The sequence below is a fragment of the Dipodomys merriami genome, unplaced genomic scaffold (genome assembly GCF_024711535.1).
Source record: "Dipodomys merriami isolate MVZ:Mamm:240054 unplaced genomic scaffold, mDipMer1.0.p SCAF_106, whole genome shotgun sequence".
Taxonomy (NCBI): domain Eukaryota; kingdom Metazoa; phylum Chordata; class Mammalia; order Rodentia; family Heteromyidae; genus Dipodomys; species Dipodomys merriami.
Genome location: NW_027202338.1, coordinates 3,313,941 through 3,331,282, shown reverse-complemented (window position 1 = coordinate 3,331,282; position 17,342 = coordinate 3,313,941). Strand labels below are relative to the sequence as shown.

Here is a 17,342-nt window from a genome sequence, read left to right as displayed (position 1 = left end):
GATCTAGACGAGTAATAAAGAGTAGAATCGGGGCTGGGAAGGTGGCTCAGTGGTAGAGCGCTTGCCTTGTATGCTCGAGGCCCTGGGTTCGATTCCTCAGCCCCACATAAGCAAAAAAGAAAAAAGCTGGAAGTGGCGCTGTGGCTCAAGTGATAGAGTGCTAGCCTTGAGCTGAAGAGCTGAGGGACAGCACCCAGGCCCAGAGTTCAGGCCCCACGACCGGACCAAAATAAATAAATAAAATAAAGAGTAGAGTCCCTGATAGTCCAATGTATTTTGGTCCAAATCGTTTTCTTGTATTCGTATGAAGAAAAGGCTCAGTATTTTGCATTAACTTTGGTAAACTTGGGATCATATGTCTTGCTAAGGTTATCTGCAAGGTGTCTAACATAAAGTTATTCAATTGCTGTAGGTGATTGAACAAAGTATACAAAGATTCCTGCCCTATTTCTGCTTCTATTCTAACTATGCTGTAGACTGGCTCCTCCTAGTGTGCGAGTCTTTCTCTTTGCAAGTCTTCATTTTTTTCATTTGTACATTAGCAGGCGTTGCTAGGTAAAAGAATGGGGTGATTGGGAAAGCGTAAGTGCACTGTTAATTATTGTGTGAATCAACACGAATAATAATTTTAAACCAAAGAATGTGTTCTTTTTCTACTCTCCACCCCTTCCATCCTTTTTGCAATTCCTTTTCTTCTAAGGGTCCCAAGTCAAAAATGAGAGCGATTGGACTCCATCTCCCAGCAGGCCGCGCGGAAATGCGCGTGCGCAGCTAAATCCCCTCCGCCGGTGGAAATTCTTTTCTTCAACTAGCTCATTTGGCTTCCTAGCGGCAGCACTGCATTCTGGGAGGCGTAGTCCGTGGCCGCGCGAACTTCAATTCCCAGAGGGCTTTGGGGCGAGAACCCGGAAGGGGAGGCTGTAGACGAGCGAGTGGGGGAGCCCCGCGTAGTCGAGGCAGCCTCGCCGCGCGGGGATGGTGAGAGCCCCGGGCGGGTTCCGGGGGGCACCTGAGAGTGTGTACATCGGTTCAGGACCGGTAGGTGTGGAGAAAGAGAGCTGTGTTTGGGCGTGGGGAGATGGTTTGGGGGAAGGGAATGGGGGAGTCTGAGGGAGTGGAAGAATGGGGGGTCGGGGAGGGGTCTTGGGGTTAGGGAGGGGGTCATGCTTTGGAGGTTGCTTGTAAGGTTGCTCAGAGCTGGGGAAGGAGGCTCCTGAACTAGGCGTCCAGGCAGAGAACCTTCAGAGAGTGGAATTTCGAAAGGGGTCCAGCTTGGGGGCCTTGAACAGGCACAGGGGTGAGATCTAGGTAAGTGGATGCCATGCATGGGTCTGGTTTTCTGGGTTAGAGTTGGGGGAGGAAGGAAGTTGAGGGGATGGGAGGCAGAAATCAGTGAGTATCGGTTAGGCTCTGAGGTTGGGGGAGGTGACTTGGGAGCCCAGAGTTTGGATTGGATGGAGAGGACATCTCCTTCCCCCCCAATTAGATGGACAGCGGCAAAACTCTTGAGACCATATGACCTGAGGGACCCTTGAGACATTTTTACACCCCAGTGGCACCCGGAGCCGTGTGGTGGTTTATCTCTGTGGGCGGTGCATCGCTCATCCTTTATTCTGCCCGCCTTTGTGATCTAGGCTTGAGTCCTAGACACTCCGATCCATGTCCTGAGGGTAACCAGAAAAAGCCAATGGAAGGATTCTTAAAATCCTTCCCATGAATGGGGTGATAACTTCCAGGCTCGGGGTTGTTGGTGGAGAGTTGCCCATCTCCGGGGTGGGTTATAACTGCTAATAGATTTCCTGCTTTCAGTCCATCCAGAGAGGTATTTTCTCTCAACCAGCCAGGTTAAGAGCATATGCCAGGTTAAGAGCATGCAAGGGATCCCTACAATCTCTTATAGCTAGCACTTCATCATTTTTTGCAAATTATTTGGCTCTGTTTTTTTTTTCATAAAGTTGTTTGTTCCTATTAACTCCTTGGATTCTGATCCCTGTGAGATGAAGTAAGTAACTCCATCCTATTTTACAGAAAGGATGAAGAAGCACAGAGAAGTTCAGCAAGTTTCCCAAGGTCAACTAGCATTACATGTAGCTTTTGGGTACCAGGCAGAATCTGCATTTACCACTATAATCTAGTCCCTTCTACTGAAGTCCCATGTGGGTAGGTCAGAGACCAAAGCAGACTTCTGGTATATATTTAAATTCTGCCATGTACTTGCTGTGTGACCTTGGGTTAGTTTTTTTGTTTTGTCTGAGACTATTTTTTTCCATAGAGCCCAGGCTGAGCTGGAATTCTTTGTGTGTGTGTGTGGGGGGGGGGGTGTTGCCAGCCCTGGGGCTTGGACTCAGGGCCTGGGTACTGTCTCTGAGCTTCTTTTGTGCAAGGCTAGCATTCTACCACTTGAGTCACAGCACCACTTTAGCTTTTTCTGTTTATGTAATACTGAGAAATCAAACCCAGGGCTTCATGCATGCTAGGCAAGCACTCTACCTCTAAGCCACATTCCCAGCCTGACCTGGAACTCTTGATATTCCTGCTTCAGCCTCCTGAGTGCTGGGATAACAGGTGGTATATCACCATGGTGGTTGTTTGGTTTTTCTGGTTTATTTTTGTCAGTCATGGGGCTTGAACTCTGGGCCTGGGCGCTGCCCCTCAGCTCTTCAGCTCAAGGTGAGCACTCTACCACTTGAGCCACAGCGCCACTTCCGGTTTTCTGGTGGTTTATTGGAGATAGGAGTCTCATGGTCTTTCCTACCCGGGCTGGCTTTGAACCGCGATCCTCAGATCTCAGCCTTCTGAGTAGCTAGGATTACAGGTGTGAGTCACCAGTGCCCAGATTGGTTTTTCTGTTTTATGGGTTTTTTTTGGGACTCTCCTGGCTTGTTGAATGGGATCTGTGACCATAGGAAAGTTCAAGGTCCAGAGAGACAGTATCTGGAAAGTACTTAGGTGAAGTGCTCAGTGTGCCTGTGTTGATTTTTGAACTTGAATGGGAAGCGGGACCAGTAAAGGAAGTATACTCTTATATCTCCTTTCTTTCTTCTCCCAAGTGCCCACACGTCCTGGTCATTTTAGTTCCTACCCCGTCTTGCAGAGCTTCTCTTCTACTCCTGGAGACAGTGCTTAGAAACTCAATCTGTCCCCAGCCAAATATAAATAATTTAATTGCCTAGTCTGGCCCAATTCCAGGTGTTAGGGTAAAGGAGGAATATTTCTAACAACTGAGTTACAAATGTTATTTTTCTCCTGACTTTCCCCCATCTAACCTTTTTTTGTCACTGGGGTTAGCAACTTTGTATTTATTTGGAAGTTGGTTCCTTTCCTAAAAGCCTTCTGGGGTTCATAAATTCAGTGACTGATAATGAAGTGTCAGGCCAGCGTCAGGCCCTTGCTGTGTGTCCTTGGTCTAGCTGCATTCCCATTCTGTGTGTAAAATGTGACCATTTACTCATGAGGTTCTTCTGCAGAAATAGGGAGCCAAGGGCCATTTGGAATTTTTTTTTTTTTTTAGTGAATACTGGAGTTTGGTGTTAATCTCTGAGCTCTGTCCCTTTTTCACTCTTTGCTGGAACTCTCACATCATCCACACCTCTACTTCTGGCTTTTTGGTGGTTAATTGGATTTACCTATTCAGGCTGGGTTAGAGTTTTGATCCTCAGATCTCAGTCACCTGAGTAGCTAGGATTACAAGGTTTTTGCACCACTTCCGGTTTTCTAGTGGTTAATTGGAGATAAGAGTCTCAAGGTGATCCTCAGTTCTCAGCTTCCTCAGTAGCTGGATTACAGGCGTGAGCCACTGGCGCCTGGCTGCATAGCTAATCTTAAACTCACTATGTTGCTCAGGTAGACATTGAACTTGGAATCGTTCTGCTTCAACCTCTTGAGTAGCTGGAATTATAGGTATGACGTAAACTTTTTTTTTGGGGGGGGCCACTCAGGCCACTAACCTAGTCTTTTTTCTTCTAAGTGTTTCTCAGATACAGTTAGATACTAGCTTTGCCAGGACTGGCCTCTGACTAGGATTCTACCTCTACCTTTTGAGTGGCTGGAATTCTAGGTGCCTGGGAATGGAACTTGGGGTCTCAGGTGTGCTGGGCGAACGCTCTACTACTACTCCTGTCCCAATATCTCCACTTTACAATGGTGGCACAGAGGGTCCTACAGCATCCCTAAGAAAGCTGGGCTTGGCACGCCTTGCCTCAGTCCTGTCTGCTTTCAGCATCTGAAGGTTCCTGCCCTCAGGAGTTTTAGTCAGCTGGGATAACCTCACTGTGGGAGTGGCCAGCTGACCCTAAGGCCAAAGAGTCAGGGGCCTGGATTGTAAACAAAAGGCAGTAGATGGACAGGACTGCCAGCACTGGACCAGATGTGTCTTGTACAACAGTGGGGTCCTGCCACCAGTTCCTGAGTTACTGGCATTACATGCCATGGGCATCTTCCTTGGGCTGTACGTGACCTTGGATGGCATCTACTTATTTATTTATTGGGTGGTACTAGGATTGAACCCAGGGCCTAAAGAATGCTAGGCACATACTATCGTTTTGTTTTGTTTGGGTTTTTTTTGCCTAGGTTCAAGGCTTACATTCTTATCACTTGAGCCACAATTCCACTTCCATCTTTTCTTTTTTTTTTTTTCTTTGCCAGTCCTGGGGCTTGAACTCAGGGCCTAGATGCTGGTTCTGAGCTTCTTTTGCTCAAGACTAGCACTCTACCACTTGCACAGTGCCACTTCCCGGCTTTTTCTGTGTATGTAGTACTGAGGACTCGAACCCAGGGCTTCATGTATACTAGGCAAGCACTCTACCATGAAGCCACATTCCCAGCCATCTTCCAGCTTTTTATTTATTTTTATTTATTTATTTATTTTTGGGGCCTGAACTCTGGGCCTGGGCGCTGTCCCTCAGCTCTTCAGCTCAAGGCTAGCGCTCTACCACTTGAGCCACAGCGCCACTTCCGGCTTTTTTCTTTTTGCTTATGTGGTGCTGAGGAGTCGAACCCAGGGCCTCAGGCATGCAAGGCAAGCGCTCTACCACTGAGCCACCTTCCCAGCCCCGCAGCTTTTTATTTTTACTGGTTAACTGGACATAAGTGTCTTGACTTTGCTGCCCAGGCTGGTTTTCGGGTACATTCCTCAGCTCTCAACCTCCTGAGATGCTACAATTATAGGCATGAACACCAGCACCCAGCTGAGCCAATGCTTTTGCTTTAGTTACTTTTCAGGTAGGGTCTTAAGAGTTTTTGCCCCAAGTTAACCTCCAACAATTATCTTCCTATGGCCTTCCTCTCATAGCATGACAGACGTATGCCACCACCCTTGGCTTATTGGTTGAGATGGAGTCTCATGAACTTTTTGCCCAACTGGCTTGGAACTTCAGCCCTCCCCTTGTTAGGATTACAGATGTGCAACAATGGAAGAGTTTTTTTCAGCCAGGAATTGCTTCGGTCCAGGTTGTGTTAGGAAGGATCCAGCGTTTCACATCTGGAAGGGGCTGTGTTTTTAGATCAAAGATGCATTTGCAGAGGTGATTTCTAAGCCAAATCTGAAGGATGTCAGAGGTCAGAGGTCAGCCCCGGGGATAATTGGGAAGCATTTTAGGCAGCGTGTGGAATAGGGAGTGCAGAGGCCTGAGGATCAAACAAGACAGTCCATGCAGAGGGCTCAGAATGCTTAATGAGTGCATGCTTAATGAATGCATGTTTAATGAGTGCATATTTAATGAGCACAGCTGTCCTCATCTTTGTCAGGGTGCCGTTTGTATTGTAGTTTAGACCTGGCGCCCTGGAGATAGCCAGACTCACTTGAAGTCTTGCTACAGAGTTGTAAACAATGGCTCTTCCTTTGGGTTTGTTTTGCTTCTTCATGTTGTTTTGAGACAGCCTGGCCCGGAACTCACTGTGCAATCCAGACTGGCCTCAAACTCTTCAGCCTTGGCCTCCCGAGTGCTGGGATTGCAGGCATGCACCACCACATGTGATCTCCTTAGCTGTTCTGTGCCTCGATTTCCTAGTCTTTGGCAGGACATTAAAAATATCGAAAAGAAGCCTGGTGCTGGTGGCTCACACCTATAATCCTATTTACTCAGAAGGCTGATATCTGAAGATCATAGTTCAAAGCCAGCCCGGGCAGGAAAATCTGAGAGACTTATCTCCAATTATCTCACCAGAAAACCAGAAGTGGTGCTGAGGCTCAAAGTGGTAGAGTGCTAGCCTTGAACAAAAGCTCAAGGACAGTGCCTAGGCCTGAGTTCAAGCCCTATGACCAATCAAAACAAAACAAAACCATGAGAAGAGCCAGGTGCCGGTGACTTCTACTTGTAATCCTAGCTACTCAATAGGCTTAGATCTGGAGGATCCCAGTTCAAGGCCATCCCTGGCTAAAATGTTCTTGAGACTCCATCTCTGAAAAGCCAGCAAAAAGCCAGGCTGAAGGTGTAGTTCAAATGGTAGAGCCTTTACCTAACAAGCAGACTGAGTTCAAACCCCAGTACAGCCTAAAACTCAAAAGTAGTGAGAAGGGAGGTGAATTGGTGAGTTACTGTTCATCTAAAGTGCTGAGAGTCAAGCCAGGCTCTGTGCTCTGGGGATTATGCAGTGTGGTTAATATATTCACATTGGTGATGATTTATTTGGATGTCTTCCCTGCTTGCCATGAGCTATTTCAGGCAAGCTCAATGTCACCTATGTGTCCCTGGTGCAAGCCAGGGCTAGCACCAAGGAGAGCCTCAGTGAATGAAAGTCACAGACAAAGTTTTGCAAATGCCGATGTTCACTAGGGATGGAAAAGGGTGGATTGTCCATTCTTGTTGGGAACGTTCGGTTGATCATTTCATTTTCTTTCCTCAGCAGTCCTGTGAGAAATAGGTTATAGTTTCCCTTTAAGATTGTGGATTTGCCAAAGTCTCTGATGTCATTTTATAAGCTTGATGGTGTTCTGTGGAGGGAAGGTCATTTTCTGCTTTATGTATTTTGAGGCTATAGTATGAAGACCAAGTGTATTCAGAACTTTTATGGACAATGTGTCAATTTGTCCCTAATATCTTTAGCTTTGGCCAGTTTGTGTGTGTGCTCATTCCCGTGTGAGTGCTGATTTTTGGGCTTGAAAACTCAAGGGCCTAGGCACTGTCCCTGAGCTTTTTTTTCCCCTCGAGGCTAACGTTCTACCTCTTGAACCACACCTCTACTGCTGGCCTTTCTGGTGCTTAATTGGAGATAAGTCTCAAGGAGTTTTCTGCCCAAGCTGGCTTCAAACCATTATCCTCAGGTCTCAGCTTCCTGAGTAGCTAGGATTACAGGCATGAGCCACCAGTCCCTGGCTTTTTCTGTTTTTGGAGATCTTCTTACTTTGTAACCCATGTTGGCCTTGAACTCATGATCCTCCTGTTTTCTTCTCTTGAGTGCTGTGTCACCACCAGCTTGAGTGTTTTTGTTGGTGATGTTATGTTTTGCTTGGCCAATTCTTTTTCCATCTTGGTTTTTGGCCTTTGAAAAAAATAGGTGTAGATCTGGGTGCCGGTGGCACCCAGTAATCCTAACTACTCAGGAGGCTGAGATCTGAGGATCGAAGTTCAAAGCCAGCCCTGCCAGGAAAGGCTGTGAGACTCCTGTCTCCAATAAACCACCAGAAAACCGGAAGAGGCGCTGTGGCTCGAGTGGTTGAGCCTTGCGTTTAAGAACTGAGAGGACAGTGCCCAGGCAGCGTTCAACAAACAACAAAAATAGGTGTAAAGCCATGCTGGGTTCTTGTGAGGGGCAGTTAAACAAATCCTGCCTCAGACCTTGCCTTGTTTCTCCAGAATTCAGAGGAGAAGCAGATGGGTCTGCTGACAGCCATGCAGAGTCGCTGGGCTGGGAAGAGGGAACAAACCCTGAGCTCTTCCCTCTGGGCACGTAGCTGGTTTATAAGAAGGAAAGACTGTCTTTGTACAATTTACAACGGTACAAAACAAGAATGGTATTAGGAATGGAGCTCTGTGGAAATCAGGGGGTTGAGGGCGGGGAGACAGCTTGATGATTCTTAGAAATATACTAAGGGGACCAGTGTGAGTCCCAAGGGCGGACCCACCTGGGCTACCTGCTTCCAAGTAGAGGAGACGGCTGGACCTGGGACCCCAGAGAAATAAAACAGTGACTCTGGAACCCGGCTCCCGCTCACACCAGCTCTATCTAACTTTGGGCGGGTCAGGGCCTGTCCTGCCTCGGTTCCCTCACTCTTGCAGTGGAGATGATCAGCCAGGTCTGGGTATTCTAAATCCTGCGTATACCTGGTCACACGTCCCCCAGGCGCCACACTCTGCCGGGTTGCGACTGGACAGGCGGGGTAAACTGCTCTTTTTCTGGAAGGTACTGGGCGGGGAGTCGTGGCAGGTTCTAAGCAGGGCAGTGACAGGGCTAAGTTTGTGCTTTGGGCTGTGGTGTGCAGAGATCGCTGGTATCAGGCAAGGCTGTGGGGGGTGGGCGGGGAGAGCGGGAAACACCTGGCCCTGCACGCTGCCTTTGGGTTGCTTGGACCCACCGGGCGTAGAAAGAATCTGGCCTAGAAAGGGTACAAGCTGTATGTGCAATTTTAAGTTAACCAGGTAATTACTTAAAAAAAAAAAAAAAAAGAAAAGGTTGCTGAGTTATTTCCCATTGTTTTCCTGTATGGAGTGGGGCGCAGCGCTGGAAAGACTGGGGCGCAGACGGGTCCTTGAATGCCAGGCTGAACTCAGTGCGGCGGGGAGGTGAAGTGATTCTAAGCACCTGGTGAAGAACCTCGCTTTCCCACGTTAGCCAAACCTGGGCAGTCTGGATTTCTGGGCTCGCTTCCTTCCGCCCGCGCTGGATTCCCGCGGCCGCCTGGCGCTTTAAATCTGCGCTGTCAATCAGGGCTCCTTTCTAGAGGGAACGTCGGGTACTTCAGCCTCCCCAGTTGACTGCCCTGACCTCTGCCTGCTCCCGGGTGTTCGGTTTCTGTGGACGTGGGGAATTGGCCCACGCTCCCTTCCATAGGGCTGTCTCCACCCCTCCCATCCCCTCTCGCCTACTCCTCCCAATTTCGAAGTTAGGCCCCGTCGCCAAGTCCTTCCTTATATGGACACGGCTCCGAACGGCGGCCGCTCATTGGCCGAGGGCCGCACACGCGCGCGCCTGTCAACAAAGGGGCGGAGTGGAGTGAGTGGAGGGAAAGCGGGGAGGGGGCGGGCCGCTTTCCTGGCGCGCGCATGCGTGTGCTTGCCCCAGCCTGGGGGAGGCGCTGTGGGTGAGCGCAAGCTGCGGGGCAGGCACCTCTAGATTTCTAGGGTCACCTGAAGGGGTCCTTTGAGGGGGGGCACTGACCTTTGCACTAAGTGATATTTGGAGGCTTGGTGAAGTTGTGGGGGCGTAAGGGGTGCTCTTCTGGGGTTCCCTTGCGTTTGAGGGACGCTCTGGGTTTGGGTCCTTTTGCAGTGAGTGATGATCGGCTATGTTTTAGGAGCCTCAGCTTTGGGTGCTTGATGGGTACAGGATGCAGCGCCAGGATTTCAGAGCTCCCACCTGTCTGACCCAGGAGTGGAAGACAATAGGAAATAGGCAGCTGCAGGTGCCTGCGTGTGTGCGCGCGCGCGCGCGCGTGTGTGTGTGTGTGTGTGTGTGTGTGTGTCCGTGTGTGTCCGTCCTGGGGCTTGAACACAGGCCTGGACGTTGTCTCTGAACTTTCCTTTACTCTTAGCTAGCGTTCAACCACTCGAGCTACAGCTCCAATTCTGGCTGGTCTTGTTGTTGTTATTGTTTTGTTTTGTTTTGTTTTTGTTATTGAATTGGAGACTTAGGTGTCAACAGACTTTCCTGCTGGCTTCTAGCCCTGATTCTCTCATCTCAGTTTCCTGAGTAGCTAGAATGACAGTCATGAGCCCCCAGCACCACCAGCGCAGGGTTCACCACTCCTTTTTTTTTTTTTTTTTTTTGGTCCGGTGGTGGGGCCTGAACTCTGGGCCTGGGCACTGTCCCTCAACTCTTCAGCTCAAGGCTAGTGCTCTACCACTTGAGCCACAGCACCACTTCCGGCTTTTTTCTTTTTTGCTTATGTGGTGCTAAGGAATCGAACCCAGGGCCTCAGGCATGCAAGGCAAGCGCTCTACCACTGAGCCATCTTCCCAGCCCCCATTGTTTTTATTTGTTTGTTTGCTTTTTGTTTTTTGCCAGTCCTGGGGCTTGAACTCAGGGCCTGAGAACTGACCCTGAGCTGCTTTTGCTCAAGGCTAGTGCACTACCACTTGAGCCACAGTGCCATGTCTGGCTTTTTCTGTGTATGTGGTACTAAGGGATCAAACCCAGGATTTTATGCATGCTAGGCAAGCACTCTACCACTAAACCACATTCCCAGCCCTCCATTGGTTTTTAAATACTGATTAACCTGATTGATCTGGAAACAGGAGTTATCTGCTTCCCTGAGGATTGGACATCAGCCTTGATTAGAACTGGGCCCAGTACACTCATGAGTATGCCATTATAACATCTGTGAGGTGTCTTTAGGGACTCTTTGGGCTTCGAGAAATAGTCATTTGGTTTGGAATCTGCCCTGAATTGTAGGAAGTTTTGTGTGTTTGAATGTTGTCTTATAGATGATGGAGGTCTATAGGATTAAAAGGCATAAGGGAAACAGTGCTGGTGGCTCACACCTATAATCCCAGGTACTCGGGAGGCTGAGAACTGATTACATAGTTCAAAGCCAGCCAGAAAAATTAACCACCAAAAAGCAGGGTTGGGGGCATGGCTCAAGTGGTAGTTTCTCCCTGCACCCCCCTCCCCCTCAAAAAAAAAAGCCTAAGCAAGAGTGTGAGTTCAAGCTCCAATAGTGTCACCAAAGAAATGTATAAAGAGTGCTTGGAGTTAGTATAGAATGTTAGGAGTTCTTGGAGATTGGACCATTTTGTGCTGGGGGTTAGTTTTAGGTTTGGTGTTTTAAGTGATTTGGAATGGTTTAGATATTTGGGGAAGAGTATTGAGATTCTAGATAGAAATTTAGGGGAAAATAAGGACCCTGGCCAGGCTCAGTGACTCACAACTGTAATCCCAGCCACTTTGGAGGCAGAGCTAGGGCTGGGCAAAATGTTAACTGCATCCTTACCTCAAAGAACAAGCTGGGCATGGAGGTGCCTCCCCTTAACCTTCTCACCTGTGTGGGAAGCATAGGTAGGAGGATCCTGCTCTGAGTAATATCCCAGGGGAAAAAATCCAGACCTTATGTGGAAAAACAAAAAGCAAAAAGAGCTGGGGAAGAGGCTGAAGTGGTAGGGTGCTTGCTAAGCAAGGCCCCGAGTTCAAACTCCAGTATCACCAAAACACAAAACGGGACTGCTATCGATAGCTGGGAGTGTTCAGAGTTCTCAGATACTGAATGGCGTCTACACACCTTAGAGTGAATATTGCAGTCTGTACTGCAAGAGTAGGCAGATGGTCTTTTTTTTTTTTTTTTTTAAGACAAGGTCTCTCTGTGTACCCCTTGTTCCTGTTTAGCTTCAAACTCCCAAATTCAGGGCCTGGGCACTGTCCCTGAGCCTCTTTGTGCTCAAGGCTACCACTTAAGCCACAGTGCCATTTCCAGTTTTTGAGTGGTTTATTGGAGATAAGTCTCAGGGGGACTTTTCTGCCTGGGCTGGCTTTGAACCATGATCCTCAAATCTCAGCCTCCTGAGTTGCTAGGATTATAGGCATGAGCCACCAGTACCCAGCCTTGCTTTCTGAGTGCCTGGATTATAGGCATGTACCTCTATGTGCAGCTGGAGAATTGTTTTCTGTTTTGGGGTGTCTAGAAGGAGATGGGTCAGAGAACAATAAATAGGAGTCATAACTTAGTTCCTAGAAAGCAGGAAGTGGGCTGGGAAGGTGGCTTAGTGGTAGAGCACTTGCCTTGCATGCTTGAGGCCCTGGGTTTGATTCCTCAGCACCACATAAGAAAAAAGCCGGAAGTGGCGCTGTGGCTAAAGTGGTAGAGCGCTAGCCTTGAGCTGAAGAGCTGAGGGACAGCGCCCAGGCCCAGAGTTCAGGCCCCACGACCGGACCCAAAAAAAAAAAAAGAAAAAGAAAGCAGGAAGTATAGTGAAAGTTGATCAATCATATCAGTGTCATGACCCAGTTTATCTCCACGTTTGTCATGCACATAAACTCCTCATTGCAAATTAAAATGGTCATTATTAAGAGAGTCCAGAAAGCAAGTGTCCAGATACCAAATTTAATAAGCGACTTTTGTTCTGGACAGTCTCTGCCCTTAGCTAAGCTCCTTTCCACTCTTGAGTCTTGGTGTCCTTTGTGCCAACTTGAGGAAGGAGCTGGGCTGGAACAGGCCCTCTTTCCCAGTGCTCTGTGGTTGGGCTGCCAGGAAGTACCTGAACAGCCTTTGCATAGGTTTGTGGTTTTCCAAGTGATGGTACATGGCTTTAAGAGTGTTCAGTGGCTCGCATCTGTAATCTTAGCTACTTAGGAGGCCAAGATCCGAGGATTGCAGTTCAAAGGCAGCTAGGGCAAAAAAGTCCACAAGACTCTTTATCTCCAGTTAACCACCAGAAGATTCAGGAAGTGATGTTGTAACTCAAAGTGCTAGCTTTGAGCAAAAGAGCCCTAATGCAGTAGTCATTGCTGCTTAGGAGGCAGTGATCAGGAAATGAAGCCTGAGGCCAGCCTAGGCATAAAAGTTCTAGAAGCTCCCACCTTTACCAGTGGCTGTGTAAGGTGACACATGGCTGTCATCCCTGCAACAAAGAAAAGCCCAAATGTGAGGATCACAGTTGAGGCTGGCCCAGGTATAAAGCAAAACTCTCTCAAAATGACATAGATGAACTGGCAGGTCCCAGGCTGGACCTCAACTCTGGATCTTCTTGCCTCAGCTTCCTACATGCAGGGATTACAGGTGTTCACTGCCAGGCCTGGTCGAACAGCCAGCTTCTTAAAGACCTGTCTGGCTCTGGCGTTGGGTTTTTTTTCTCCCCCCTACTTAGTGGGCCTTGCTCCTCCCTCCGGGGGCTCAAGTAGCCAGACTTGTGGGCAGGGCTGGGAATTCCTGTCTTTTCAGAAGCCGGCTACTGGGTGAGCAAAGAGGAAAAAATAATCTGAAGAGCTTGTCCGTACACTGGACTTTCATTTAAGTTTGAAGGTCAGATTGTAGGAAACCTCTGACTGTGAGCCCATGGTTGGCCAGTGTTGAGGGACATGCTCTGTTCAAAGACCATCCACTTGGCATTGCTTATTTACCTTAGATGTAAGGTGGCAATAGAGTTTTCTATGTATCTCTCTCTCTCTCTCTCTATCTTTCTATCTTGTGCAGGTGTTGAAGCTTGAAGTCAGGGTCGTGATCTCTCCTTTGGCTTTTTCCATCAAGGCTGGCACTCTGCCACATAAGCCACAGTTCCACTTTTGGCTTTTTGCTTATTAGTTGGAGGTAAGAGTCTCTTGGATTTGTGTGTCCAGGCTGGCTTTGAACCTTGATCCTCAGCTGTCAACCCCCCTGAGTAGCAAGGATTATAGGTGTGAGCCTTGGGTACCCAGGCAGAGTTCTTTTTCTTTCTTTCCCTTTTATTTTTCATGTTGTGCTGAGGACTGAACCCAGGACCTTGCTAGCTGAATACCCTTCTACCACTTTAACTATGCCCCTAATCTTCTGTTTTTGAGATAGGGTCTTACTAGCTTCATGCAGACTGGCCTCAGACTTTAGATCCACCTGCCTCTGCCTCCTAAGTGTGGTTATAGGAGTACACTACTACACCAGGCTGAAATGGGCTTTTTTTGTGTGTCAGTTGTGGGGCTTGAACTCAGGGCCTAGGTGCTGTCCCTAAGCTCTTCTGCTCAAGGCTCTACCACTTTGAGCCATAGCTCCACTTCCCATTTTCTGGTGGTTCATTGGAGATAAGAGTCTCAGGGGGACTTTCTTGCCTGGGCTGGCTTCCAACCACATTCCTCAGATCTCAGCCTCCTGAGTAGCTAGGATGACAGGCATAAGCCACCAGTGCCTGGCTCAAATCAGAGTTCTTGAAGCTCTAATTTGGTCTAGGTGTCCCCTTTGCTGGTCCAGGGAGGTAAGACTATTCTCTCTGCTCCTCATCTATTTCTTTCTTGTCTGCAGGTCCCATTTCCATCCTGGTCCAGAGGTGCCGTGACCCCCCTGCCTGTTAGCCATCTTCCCCCAGAATGGACCGCAGTGGCCTCTTGCCCTTCCAGCTCTGGTGTCCCCGGCCATTTGGCACCTACTCTCAGAACCAGCCACGGCCACCTTCCGGGGGCCTCAAGCCAGCTACCTGCCCAGAGCCTGGCAGCGTCCCCGAGCCCGACCATGGGCCTGCCCACTCAGAGAACACCCCGCCCGCCTTGGCCTCGGAGGCTCCCGCTTCCCAGCATGCTCCGCTCCTCTCCGCAGCTGCAGCTGGTGACGAGGGTCGGGTCCTGCTGGACACGTGGTACGTCATCAAGCCTGGCAACACGAAGGAGAAAGTGGCTTTCTTTGTGGCCCATCAGTGTGGAGGAGGCAGCCGGGCCAGCTCCATGAAGGTCAAAGGGCACTGGGGCAGCGACAGCTCCAAGGCCAAGCGGAGGAGGCGCTGTCTTGAACCCACCAAGGCTCCTCCAGATCCAGGGGGCCAGGAGGGCTCCCCAGCTGCCGAGGGGGGCCCAGGCTCAGCTGGGGACGATGTGGACCTGCTCTCGGTGGCCGAGATGGTGGCCTTGGTGGAACAGAGGGCTGCCCTGGCCCTGCAGACGTACCCACGGCCCACTGCCCCGGCCCCCGTGGTTTTTGTGTCAGCCGAGCAGGGGGGGCCCCCCAAGGGGTTGGGGTCCGAGCGGCGGTCCGGTGGTGGTGGTGGCAGCGGTGACTGTAGCCGTGTGGCTGAGGCGGTGGCTCACTTTGAAGCCCAGAGGGACAGTCCTCCCACCAAGGGCCTCCGCAAGGAGGAGCGGCCCGGGCCGGGGCCTGGGGAAGTGCGGATTGCCTTCCGGATCTCCAATGGCCGTGAGTCCCGGGCAGCCGATGGCAGCTTGACCAGCGCGGGCGGGGGCCGGCCTGGTTGTACCTATCCTGGTAGCCCAGGCCCTGGGGCACGAGCCAAGGACAAGATCACCTGTGACTTGTACCAGCTCATCAGCCCCTCTAGGGACGCCCTGCCCAGCAACGTGGAGTTCCTGCTGGCCAGGGCGGACGAAGCTAGCGAGGGGGAGACCTCAGCTCCTTCCAGGCCAGACGACACCCCCCCGACACCCCCTCCTCCACCAGCCCGGGACTGCGGCGCATCGGGCTTCCATGTGGACGTGGTGGTGACAGGCGTGGTGGACGAGTGCATCTTCTTTGGCAAGGATGGCACGAAGAACGTGAAGGAAGAGACGGTGTGCCTGACGGTCAGCCCCGAGGAGCCACCGCCACCGGGCCAGCTCTTCTTCCTCCAGTCGCGGGGGCCCGATGGGCCCCCCGAGCCACCTCCAACAGACACCTCGAATGCGGTGACAGGCCCCGACGACACGGAGGGGCCCGCGGACACATCCCTGTGCCGCCTGTACCGTCATGTGTCCCACGATTTCCTAGAGATCCGCTTCAAGATCCAGCGCCTGCTGGAGCCCCGGCAGTACATGCTGCTGCTGCCCGAGCACGTCCTGGTCAAGATCTTCAGCTTCCTGCCCACCCGGGCCCTGGCCGCCCTCAAATGTACCTGCCACCATTTCAAGGGCATCATCGAGGCGTTCGGCGTGCGCGCCACGGACTCCCTGTGGAGCCGGGACCCGCTCTACCGCGACGACCCCTGCAAGCAATGCCGCAAGAGGTACGAGAAGGGCGACGTGTCGCTCTGCCGCTGGCACCCCAAGCCCTACCACCACGACCTGCCTTACGGACGTTCCTACTGGATGTGCTGCCGCCGAGCTGACCGCGAGACACCCGGCTGCCGCCTGGGCCTGCACGACAATAACTGGGTCCTGCCCTGCCACGGGCCCGGCGCCGGCCGGGTGGGGCGGGAGGAGGGGAGGTGAAGCTGGGGGGGGCGGGGGTGCCCGCCATACCCACCTCTTCCCCCTCTGGCCAAGAAGCTGGGGAGATGGGGCTGAGCCACCAGCCAACACCCCCAAAGTCCAGGCAATTGTTGATTCCTCCATACACACACACCCCACCAGCACAGAACTGAAATCAGGTTTGGGGGTGAACCGAGAAAAACCTTGTGGGGTTTTCTACTCTTCAGAGCAACGGACTCTGACATAGGGCGGGTTTGTTTTTTTAAAAAAAAAATCAGCATCTCAAAACTATGGAGCCGCCCCCCCCCCATGCTATGCCCCAGGGAACCCCACCTACCCACCCACCAGCCGGGAACAGATGGCAGCTAATTTTGGTACCACCCCAGGCTTCCCCAGGGCTGGCCCTGCTCCTTCCCAGGCCTCCCTCATCTTTTTTCTGAGGCTGTGTCCTCCCCAGAGAGCTGGCCCCTCTGAGCACCCCGCCACCCCACAGCTAGGGGGGGCCACCAGATCATAAGTTGAATTTGGTACTTTTTCATGGCCATTTCTAGATGGTTTTCTCCATTAACAGAAAAAAAATTTTTTTTAATCCATTTTTTCCCTTATCTTCTAATTTACTCGTCTCTCCTTCCCCTATAGGGGGGAAAGGAATAAAACCCCAGAATCTAGAAATTTGTTTCTGTGGTTTTAAGCTGTTGCTCTCTGCTTTGTCCCCTCCCCTCCCCCCATAATGCTGTGAAACCTTCCCCTGGCTTCTACATGCGCGCGCAGGTGTGGTGGGGGGGGGGGGGGGGGCAGAGCACCAGGACTGTGGGTCTGAATTTCTAGGTGATTTTTCCCTCTCCCACTCCAGGTACTTCTTGAGGTGTTGGGGATCTTTGACCCCAGCCCCATTTCTTTAGAAATCTTTCAGTCAACTGGGATCTAGGTCTTCAGGCCATTTGGTCTGGGGTATTGTTTTGTTCCTTCTGTTAATTTTTTTTTTTTTTTAATTTTCCTTTTGGTTTTGGTTTCTCATTGTTCTGGAAGCTTCTAGCACGTGGCATCTGACCGATTTTGAATTGGTCCTTTCTATAAAGTCAATATTTATAAGGCTGGGTCCAGACTGGTCTTTATGTTGTTAAAGGGTTTGGGGGGAAGAGAGCTGTGGGCCCGAGTGCCAGGCAGTAGAAAAGATGGGGTGGGGTGGGGTACAAGTCCCTATATTTGGGTTATTTGTGATATTTGTGACTATTTGGATTGGATCTTTTTTTTTTTTTTTTTTTTGTCAGTAGTGGTCTTGAACTCTGGACCTGGGCACTGTCCCTCAATTCTTCAGCTCAAGGCTAGCACTCTACTACTTGAGCTACAGCACCACTTCTGGTTTTCTGGTGGTTTATTGGAGAGAAGAGTCTCACAGG

At 50.5% G+C, this 17,342-nt stretch overlaps 1 protein-coding gene across 3 annotated transcripts; it reads left to right on the top strand.

The window, feature by feature from the left end:
• The first annotated feature begins 915 nt into the window (after positions 1-915).
• Positions 916-17,036, top strand: LOC138814053 (F-box only protein 46). 3 transcript variants are annotated; one of them, XM_070002846.1, is made up of 2 exons: positions 916-1,038; positions 14,075-17,036. In XM_070002846.1, the coding sequence occupies exon 2, from the start codon at positions 14,140-14,142 to the stop codon at positions 15,961-15,963; it is 1,824 nt and encodes a 607-aa protein (XP_069858947.1). In that variant the 5' UTR covers positions 916-1,038; positions 14,075-14,139; the 3' UTR covers positions 15,964-17,036. The 3 variants fall into 3 exon arrangements, with proteins under 3 accessions (XP_069858947.1, XP_069858966.1, XP_069858957.1); XM_070002865.1 differs by lacking the exon at positions 916-1,038 and adding an exon at positions 1,188-1,308; XM_070002856.1 differs by lacking the exon at positions 916-1,038 and adding an exon at positions 13,308-13,393.
• Positions 17,037-17,342: the final 306 nt, after the last annotated feature.

What these genes read in the sequence shown, in the direction of transcription:
- LOC138814053 (XM_070002846.1), top strand. Translation starts at nt 14,140, where the DNA reads ATGGACCGCAGTGGCCTCTTGCCCTTCCAGCTCTGGTGTCCCCGGCCA.